The 9,479-nt window shown below is 58.1% G+C and overlaps 2 protein-coding genes across 2 annotated transcripts in view; one reads left to right on the forward strand and one right to left on the reverse strand.

Moving 5' to 3' along the window:
- The window catches only part of P2RX2 (purinergic receptor P2X 2), a 31,235-nt gene extending 28,121 nt beyond the window's left edge, over positions 1-3,114 (forward strand). The window contains exons 4-14 of the mRNA XM_017895629.1: positions 223-358; positions 459-530; positions 624-699; positions 780-876; positions 1,041-1,121; positions 1,219-1,357; positions 1,711-1,841; positions 1,973-2,063; positions 2,193-2,258; positions 2,337-2,414; positions 2,616-3,114. Coding sequence (XP_017751118.1) covers positions 223-358; positions 459-530; positions 624-699; positions 780-876; positions 1,041-1,121; positions 1,219-1,357; positions 1,711-1,841; positions 1,973-2,063; positions 2,193-2,258; positions 2,337-2,414; positions 2,616-2,687 — 1,039 coding nt within the window. The 3' untranslated portion in view covers positions 2,688-3,114. The remainder of the gene's footprint in view (positions 1-222; positions 359-458; positions 531-623; positions 700-779; positions 877-1,040; positions 1,122-1,218; positions 1,358-1,710; positions 1,842-1,972; positions 2,064-2,192; positions 2,259-2,336; positions 2,415-2,615) is intronic.
- A 1,385-nt stretch (positions 3,115-4,499) lies between these two features.
- The window catches only part of POLE (DNA polymerase epsilon, catalytic subunit), a 61,025-nt gene continuing 56,045 nt past the window's right edge, over positions 4,500-9,479 (reverse strand). Inside the window, 4 exon segments of the mRNA XM_017895682.1 lie at positions 4,500-5,544; positions 5,639-5,728; positions 6,379-6,504; positions 6,851-7,051. Of these exon segments, the coding sequence (XP_017751171.1) occupies positions 5,431-5,544; positions 5,639-5,728; positions 6,379-6,504; positions 6,851-7,051 (531 nt within the window). The 3' untranslated portion in view covers positions 4,500-5,430.

The raw sequence follows: 9,479 nt of genomic DNA on the forward strand, positions 1-9,479 counted from the left end.
CGGGGGCGCGGGGCAGGGGCTGGGACTGGGGGCAGGGGCTGGGACTGGGGGCGCGGGGCAGAGGCTGGGATTGCGGGCGCGGGGCAGGGGCTGGGATTGCGGGCGCGGGGCAGGCCCCAACAGCCCCGCAGAGCGGACTTGGGTCGCGGGAAGGCCCGTGCCTGCGGGCGAACACAGCCTTCCCGGGGTCGCCTCCGGAGCCGGTGCCGCCCCTGCCCGCAGGTACGTATTCATCGTGCAGAAAAGCTACCAGGAGAGCGAGACGGGCCCGGAGAGCTCCATCATCACCAAGGTCAAGGGGATCACCACGTCCGAGCACAAAGTGTGGGACGTGGAGGAGTATGTGAAGCCCCCGGAGGTGCGGGCCGCCCCTGCCCCGCCCCGCTGTGCACCCCACCCTAGTGGGCCGAGGGGCAGCAGCTGCCGCCTGGCCGACCTCCCCCTCTTTCTGAGCCCAGGGGGGCAGCGTGTTCAGCATCATCACCAGGGTCGAGGCCACCCACTCCCAGACCCAGGGAACCTGCCCCGAGGTGAGGGGATCCCGTGGCGCTGGGGGACCCTGCCTCAGCTAGGCGGGCCAGCTGTCCCTTGCGGGGTCCCTGACTGGGCCGCCTCCACCCTAGAGCATAAGGGTCCACAATGCCACCTGCCTCTCCGACGCCGACTGTGTGACTGGGGAGCTGGACATGCTGGGAAACGGTCAGTGTGCACCAGCCGGGGCTGGGCGGGTGGGGCAGGGCTGCGTCCTCACTAATGCCTCAGTGACCTCTGCCCCACAGGCCTGCGGACCGGGCGCTGTGTGCCCTATTACCAGGGGCCCTCCAAGACCTGCGAGGTGTTCGGCTGGTGCCCGGTGGAAGATGGGGCCTCTGTCAGGTGCACCCGCGCCCTGGCCTGGGGCCCTGAGCCTCCACTCTGATCCTTTTTCTCTGACCAGAGGCCAAACGGGCAGGGCAGGAGTGACAGGAGCTGGGGAGGGGTGGATGCCAGGAGGGGGCTTTGTGGGAGGAGGGACTAACAACCCGTCTGTGCCTCCTCAGCCAATTTCTGGGTACAATGGCCCCAAATTTCACCATCCTCATCAAGAACAGCATCCACTACCCCAAATTCCACTTCTCCAAGTAAGAGCCGCGGGGTGTGGTGACGGCCCAGCATGGGGGCTGCCTCCTGGGAATGGGGTATTTGGGGTGCAGGCCTTGCCTCCTGCCGCCTCCTCAGGGGCAACATCGCGGACCGCACAGACGGGTACCTGAAGCGCTGCACGTTCCACGAGGCCTCCGACCTCTACTGCCCCATCTTCAAGCTGGGCTTTATTGTGGAAAAGGCTGGGGAGAGCTTCGCGGAGCTCGCATACAAGGCAGGGCAAGCGCAGGCGGGGTGGGGCCAGGGTGGGCTCCCACCTGCACAGGGAGGGCCTGGGGTACAGGGGACCAGTCCCTCCTCCCTCCTGACCAGCTGGCCCAGCTCAGGCAGAGGAAAGAAATGCGATCAGCATCACCTGTCCTGTGTGGTGCTTGCTGAATTATTGACACTGGCCATAGGGCTGGCTGCTGGCACCCCTTGTGCCTCAGACACTGGACACCCACCAGTACCCTGAGCTGCCCCTGGGCCCCTCAGTGCACACCTCCCACGCAACCTGGGACTGACCCCGGCTCTTGAGGGGCCTCTTGTGTGCCCCCCTGACCCCCTTCCCTGGCTCCTTCTTGGCAGGGTGGTGTCATCGGGGTCATTATCAACTGGGACTGTGACCTGGACCTGCCTGCGTCGGAGTGTAACCCCAAGTACTCCTTCCGGAGGCTTGACCCCAAGCACGTGCCTGCCTCGTCAGGCTACAACTTCAGGTACTGTACTTGGGACACTGCTGTCCACCCAGGCATAGCCGCAGTGGGGTCCCGAGAGGCCCAGTGCCCATGGGGCAGCCATGGAGCACAGAGGACAAGTGGGCACTGGCTTCCAGGCCTTCCCATTCCAGGTTTGCCAAGTACTACAAGATCAATGGTACCACCACCCGCACACTCATCAAAGCCTACGGGATCCGCATTGACGTCATCGTGCATGGACAGGTGACTGCACCTGCTGGGGGTGGGTGGCCAGCCCTGCTAGCCTGTGTCATCTTAGCTCCTCAGGCCCCACCCCTCCCTCTAGCTCCATCAGGCATCAGACATTCTGACCACAACCCTCATTCTCCCCAGGCCGGGAAATTCAGCCTGATTCCCACCATTATTAATCTGGCCACAGCTCTAACTTCCGTCGGGGTGGTAAGAAATCCTCTCTGGGGTCTCAGCGGGTGCGGGGCGTCCACCGGGCCCTGACACACCGGTCTCTGCTGGCCCCAGGGCTCCTTCCTGTGCGACTGGATCTTGCTAACATTCATGAACAAAAACAAGGTCTACAGCCACAAGAAATTTGACAAGGTGTGTACGCCGAGCCGCCCCTCAGGTAGCTGGTCTGTGACCCTTGCCCGTGTTTTGGGCCAGGCCCCACCCCAACCCGGCCACTGCTCCGAGGACCAGCACCCCAGCCCTCCATCAAGCCAGGAGGGCCAACAAGGGGCAGAGTGTGGCCCAGCCTTCCCACCCCTGCGGCCTTGCCCCATCTCTGCCCCATCTAAGCAGATCACTCCTGCCTCCGAGCCTGCCCCACAAGCCTCCACGCCCACAGACCCCAAAGGTTTGGCCCAACTCTGAGCTCCTTCCCGTCACACTGGACTGCAGACCCGGCCTGGTGGGACCAGAGACAGTCCCTGGCTAGGGACACCTGCACAGTAGACATGGGCACCTCAGTAGCAGGGCATCTCCACAAAAACTGGGCACCGCAGGGTCCCTGTGCAAGGGCTGGGGGCGCACTCTGGCCCCAGGGTTGTGCCCCATCCTGGCATACCAGCCCCTGACACCTCCTCCCCAGCTGACCCCTACAGGGCTGCTCACTTCCCATCACCTCACAGCCACCTGGAACCCAAGCCAGCGAAGCTCTGAGGGGCTCTGCTCCTGCTCTTGGGCCCTGGGAACCCTCACCCCACCCCACCCCACCCCACCCCACAGGTGTAACCTTGAATCTGCCCAGACTCTTCCCTTGCAAGTCACAACATGCTCAGTCCAATAAACCTGTGAGCAGAACCTTCTGGCCTCATTCCTTGCGGAGAAGCATCGCGAGCCTATGAGTATGGGAGGCCAGGCCCTGCTGGCCTGGAGCTGGGCTGCACAGTGACCTTTATATGAGTCATCTCCCCTCTAAGCAGCCTGGGAATGTGCAGGGCACATATCTGCCCGCCCCATGACCCTCGGTCCCCACTGCCAGCCGGGCCACGGTCAGGTCTGCCCAGGCTGGGAGTGCACCGGGACCCAGGCCCCGTCGCCACCTTCACCCAGCAGGCCACCTCCTCAGTGCACTTACTTCTGACAGGGCCACCCCAGACTCTAAACCAAAGCTGGCTCATCTCAAAATGTGGGAGGACAGCATGACTCAGGAAGACAGAAATGGGAGGGAGGCAGGGACAGCTGCACACAAGGACAACGAAAGCTCAGACTACAGCAGTGCTCAGACCAGCGTTCATTCCTACTCCATGGGTGGGGGCAGGAATGCCAATGGGAAGGCAGGCCAGGCTGGGGTGGACGGACACCAGCCTGGGAGCGGCACTAACTGGATCAGGGCCTGTGGGTAATCTGGTTACTGCATCCTTAGATGCTGCAGTGGCTAGACTGGTGCCCACCAGCTGGGGGGAGGAGCCCAGAACTGAGCATCATGAAGTCGCCTGTGCCAGTGGCAGATGACATCCTGCCTCTGAAGGGAAACCCAGTCTCAGGAGAGCCACACCACTCCCAAAGGTCAAAGGGCAGAGAAGGGCGGGGAAGACGGCCCTGGTCTGACCTTAAAGCCTGAGTTTGGAGTCCTCACCCCAGCGCTGTGTTCAGGTGGCGAGAATACGTCTTCTCACGGGCCCCATTTCCTTTGACTGTGGCCTCCCAGCCTGGGGCACCGGCCTCAGGTCACCCCACAGCCTGCACATGCTGTGTGGCTCACAAATACCCAGCTCATTTTTGGAGAAACTGGCTCTTCTGGTTGAGCCGCTGCTTGGGAACCAGGGCCAGAGCTTCCCATTTCTGACCCCTCCACCACTGCTCAAATGCCCCCAGCCCCCAGCTGCCTCAGAGTAAACCCAGGCTGGCCGGCACCCAAGGCTGCGCCGGGCGACCCCTGGTCTTGCTAGGTGGTCTTCCTGAGGGACGACTGGTTGTCCCCTGGCCCCATCACTCCTCACTCCCCTGAGGGTTCTCCAGATTTGCTTCCAGGAATGAAGCCCAGTCAGCCAGCCTCCCTCCTCCCCTGCTTGCCCTAATTTGATTTGATCTCCACTCTGGAGGCCTCAGCACTCCTCCATCTGAGCAGGCATCAGGTTTCTCCAGGCAGGCGGCCCGAGCAGCATCCAAGGGCCAAACACACGCCCAGTGGTACCCAGTCCCCTCATCTGAGGCGCCCTGCACAAACACACAGTGACAACCTAGAGAAATTTCAGTATGAAATGCAAATAAAAACACAGCGTAGCAGCGACAGCCTCGGACAGTAGATGGCAGGGACAAACGAAGGCTGGCTCTGGGCCAAAGATGCGAGCCTCCTGGGGAGTCTGTGGGGCCCTCCCTCCCGCGAGGCTCTCGCCTGGGGCGTCTGAATTCCTGATTTCCATTTCATACTTGTTTGGTGCCCTGTGAAACTGGCCTTTCTTCTTTCTGCTTCCAGCTGGTGCTGTGTGGAGGTGAAGGACAAGGGCTGTGGTGAGCCCCAAGTGGGGTGCACAGAGGTCTTGTTTTCCTGAGGCTGATAGGGGGTTCCCTCTAGACCTGGCTCCAAATGAGCAGGGCTCAACAAGTCAAAATCCAGATTCCCACAGGTTAGGGTCCGGATTCCCAGGGAAACCAGCCCACAAACTGCTCCTGTGAGGCTGTGGGGCCAGCCCATTTCTCCATGCAAACAGGTGAGACTCCAGCCCCACCAGGGCCTTGGGAACCCATCTCCTCCCAATCTCAGGGAGCCAGAAGCCCCCAGGGGCTTTTCCTCCCTCTGGGAGGCAGGACAAAGAACTGGGGGCACCTAGAGGACTCTCCCACCCCACCAGATGTGATGCAGGAAGCAACAGAAGCCTGGAAAAGCATTCACTGTGTAAGAAACAGCGCCCAGGGCACCCGCAGCCTGGCTCATGGCCTGCTTCTGCAGGTATTCTGGCGAGGCCAGGGCCACATCCTGCTCCCACTCCTTCCTGTGATGTCTGAGCTCCCTGAAAATGGTTTTCTTTGGTTTCCTCCCCGTTCCCTGGCCTGGGGTCACAAGTTCGGACAGTCAGGGTGGTTAGTGGTCTGGTCACTGAAAGCACGGGGATATGGCCTTGGCATCAGGAGGCCTGGCACGGACGCAGAGGCACCCAGGGCCCGGGGCTGGCTAACGGCCCCGCTGTGGGTTCTTCTGCAGCAGCCACTCCAGGGTTTCCAGGAGGTACGACATGCCGTACTGCTGGGCAATGTTCCGGAAGATTCCGATCTGTTCCATGAAGACCTGCAGGAATAAACAGGCACAGTGAGACCCCAGCCCACTCAGAGAGGAGGCCAAGGAGGCCAGGCTGAGCCGAGGCAGATGAAGGAAACCCCACCTGGGTGTGGATGGTGAGGGCGAAGTCCCCTGCGCAGCTGCAGTACACAGGCATGCTGGTCTCCTTCACCCCGCGGCACTTCAGGCAGATCTGAAAGGGAGCAACCCCGATGGGCGCCGGCCCTCCTGCCCGGGCCAGACCTGCCTGCTGCTTCTTCACAGGCTCGTGAGACACATTCGTGGGCCCATCAGTAAGCCTTGAGCCCGTGCTGTGCGCAGCCAGTCCCTCAGTTATGAGTAAAATGCACGACCTCATCCCACCCTGCCAGCGCCTTCCCTACACCCACCCCCGCTGTGGGTGTCCCATCCCAGACGCCCAGTCCTGAGGCCCCCTCCAAGCCCTGCTCACTCCCTCCATCCTGCAGGCCTGGACACCGTGTGCCACCACACGGCAGCTTGGTGCGTCCCCCAGCCTCTGCTCAGATGCCCCTCAGCAAGGCCTTCCTGTGGCCGAGCTGTGCAACTCCCTCTTCCTCCTTTCCTTCTCTTCACACTTGGAAGCGTCTGTCTCCTTCCACTAGAACAAAGCACCCACAAGGCCAGCTCTTGACCCAAGGCAGGTGCTCAACCAGTGTAGACAGAATAGTCCATCGGGCTCAGGCATGGACTGGTCTGCAGGGCAGGCCCTTTGGAGGACACCAGGGCGTGCCTCAGGACCTGCACACACCCCGGCTCCCGGGAGTGCACAGAAACCCCTCTGCAGACTCCAGGGCACACGGGTGGGCAGCAGGCACTGCTCACCAGGTCCTGCAGGGTGAAGGCCATCAGCTTCTTCTGCAGCACTTCCACCAGCGTCATCTCGATGGCAGAGGAGTCGTAGGGCGCCTGACAATTGGAGCAGAGCCACTGAGGCAGGACTGCCCCATCCTAGGCAGAGCAAGAGTGCAAGAGGTCACCGGCCCAGCCTCCAGACCACAGTGCCGTGGGCAGGATCTCAGGAGAGGAAGGGGCTGTGAGAAGCGCCTGCTGAGGGGCGAGTCTCCTGAGTGCAGCTGTGCGCGCTCAGGCCTCCCATCTGCACTTGAGCCCTTCCTAGGACAACATTCTGAACGTGGTATGGGGAGGCCGGGGAAGGGGCCTGTTGCCAATCCGTGTGAGTCAGAGCGGTAGCAGGTGTGACCTACAGAGCTGGGGCTGCAGAAGGCCCCAGGACACCGCAGTGCCCTCAGATGTCCTGCTCTACAGTGAAAACCCCACTGAGGCTCAGCCGCACCTCTGAGAAGGAAGAGTCTTTACACAGGTCCAGGTCGCGGCAGAAGTTACAGCTGCGGCAGATGACCTCAGGAAGCACGTAGGACCGACAGGGGTCTCGGAACTGGGCCTCCTCGGAGAACTCGCCGACATCCACCAGGCGAAGCAGGTCTCGGTTCAGCTTATTCACCTGGTTTGTGATGTTGGTGTCCAGGGACAGCACCTGCAGAGACCACAGCCCGCATCGGGAAGGAGCTCCCGGGGCCTCCCTGCTGCTCTGTCTGGACCAGAACCCTCTGGACCTTAGGCTACAGTTTCCTGGTGTTCTTCCCTCTCTTCCTTAGTCCCTTTAGAAGCCTCAGAGAGCCGACTTCTCTACACTGGCAGTTTTCCATCAGTGAGGACAGGCTTCCCCGGGGAATTTACTAAACATTTAAGGAAGAAATGCTGCTGATTCTACACGATATCTTTCAAAACACTAAAGAGGGAGAGCACCCAACCTATTCTATGAGGCCAGCATCACCCTGATACTATAACCAAAGACCATACAAAGGAACTACAGACCAATAACTGAGCATAGACACAAAAATGCTCAACGAAATATCAGCAAATTGAACCCGAGATAGAAAAAAAGAATACATAATCCAGAAATAGACCCACACAGATAAGTTCATTAAGTTATGGAAAAAGGTACAAAGATATTCAATAGAAAAAGAATAGTCTTTTCAACAAATGGTTCTGGAATACAAGCATATCTTGGAGATACTGCAAGTTCGGTTTCAAACCACCTCAACAGACAAATATCACAATAAAGCACATCACACAAATATTTTGTTTTAGTGCATATAAAAGTTATGTGATTTTTGGCTCATGCTTGTTTTCTCAGTACATATAAAAGTTACGTGATTTGGCTGGGCGCGGTGGCTCAAGCCTGTAATCCCAGCACTTTGGGAGGCCAAGACGGGCGGATCACGAGGTCAGGAGATCGAGACCATCCTGGCTAACACGGTGAAACCCCGTCTCTACTAAAATACAAAACTAGCCGGGCGAGGTGGCGGGCGCCTGTAGTCCCAGCTACTCAGGAGGCTGAGGCAGGAGAATGGCGTAAACCCGGGAGGCGGAGCTTGCAGTGAGCTGAGATCCGGCCACGGCACTCCAGTCCGGGCGAGAGAGCGAGACTCTGCCTCAAAAAAAAAAAAAAAGTTACGTGATTTGTGGTGGCTCACGCCTGTAATCCTAGCACTTTGGGAGGCCAAGGCAGGTGGATGACCTGAGGGCAGGAGTTCAAGACCATCCTGGCCAACACAGTGAAACCCCACTTCTACTAAAAATACAAAAATTAGCTGGGCGTGGTGGCAGGCGCACCTGTAATCCCAGCTACCTGGGAGGCTGAGGCAGGGATTCGCTTGAACCCAGGAGGTGGAGGTTGCAGTGAGCTGAGATCGCACCACTGCACTCCAGTCTGAGTGACAGAGTGAGACTCCATCTCAAAAAAAAAAAAAACCTAGGTGATATGTTTTTATTTTGGGACAGGATTTTGCTCTGTCACCCAGAATGGACTGCAGTGATGCAATCATGGCTCACTGCAGCACTGACCTCTTGGGGCTCAATTGAGCCTCCCACCACAGCGTTCCCAGTAGCTGGGACGACAGGCATGCGCCACCATGCCCAGGTAATTTTTGTAATCGTTGTAAAGGTGGGTTTCGCCCTGTTGCCCAGGCTGCTCTTGAACTGCTGGGCTCAAATGTCCACCCGCCCTGACCTCCCAAAGTGCTGGGATTACAGGTGTGAGCCACTCTGCCCAGACAAAACTTAGGTTTACCTTATACTGTGGTCTACTAAGTGCATAACACCATTATGTCTAAAAAACAATGTATGTACCTTAATTTTAAAATGTTTTATTGCTCAGAAATGCTAACAATCATCGGACCCTTCGGCGAGTCGCAAGCGTTTTGCTGGTGGAGGGTCTTGCCTCAATGTAAATGGCTAATGGCTGCTGACTGATCAGGGTGATACTGCTGAGCTGGGGTGGCTGTGGCAATTTCTTAGGACAACAATGAAGTTTGCTGCATCAACTGACTCTTCCTTCCATGAAAGATTTCTCTGCAGGATGTGGTGCTGTTTGATAGCATCTCACCTACAGTAGAACTTCTTTCAAAATTGGAGTCAGTCCTCTCAAACCCTGATGCTGCTTTGCAACTAAGTTTATGGAATATTCTCAATCCTTTATTGTCATTTCCACAGTGTTCACTTTCATCCCAAGAAACTATTTTTTTGGGCCAGGCACAGTGGCTCACGCCTGTAATCCCAGCACTTTGGGAGGCCAAGGCGGGTGGATCACCTGAGGGGTCAGGAGTTTGAGACCAGCCTAACCAACATGGTGAAATCCTGTCTCTATTAAAAATACAAAAAATTAGCCGAGCGTGGTGGCAGGCACCTGTAATCCCAGTTACTTGGGAGGCTGACGTAGGAAAATCGCTTGAATCCAGGAGGCGGAGGTTGCAGTGAGCCAAGACCACACCACTGCATTCCAGCCTGGGCAACAGAGCAAGGAGTCTCCATCTCAAAACAAACAAACAAACAAACAAACAAACAAACTTTATTGCTCATCCATGAAAAGCAACTCTTTATCTGTTTTTTTTTTTTTTTTT

This window comes from Rhinopithecus bieti, unplaced genomic scaffold (genome assembly GCF_001698545.2).
Source record: "Rhinopithecus bieti isolate Rb0 unplaced genomic scaffold, ASM169854v2 scaffold_27038, whole genome shotgun sequence".
Taxonomy (NCBI): domain Eukaryota; kingdom Metazoa; phylum Chordata; class Mammalia; order Primates; family Cercopithecidae; genus Rhinopithecus; species Rhinopithecus bieti.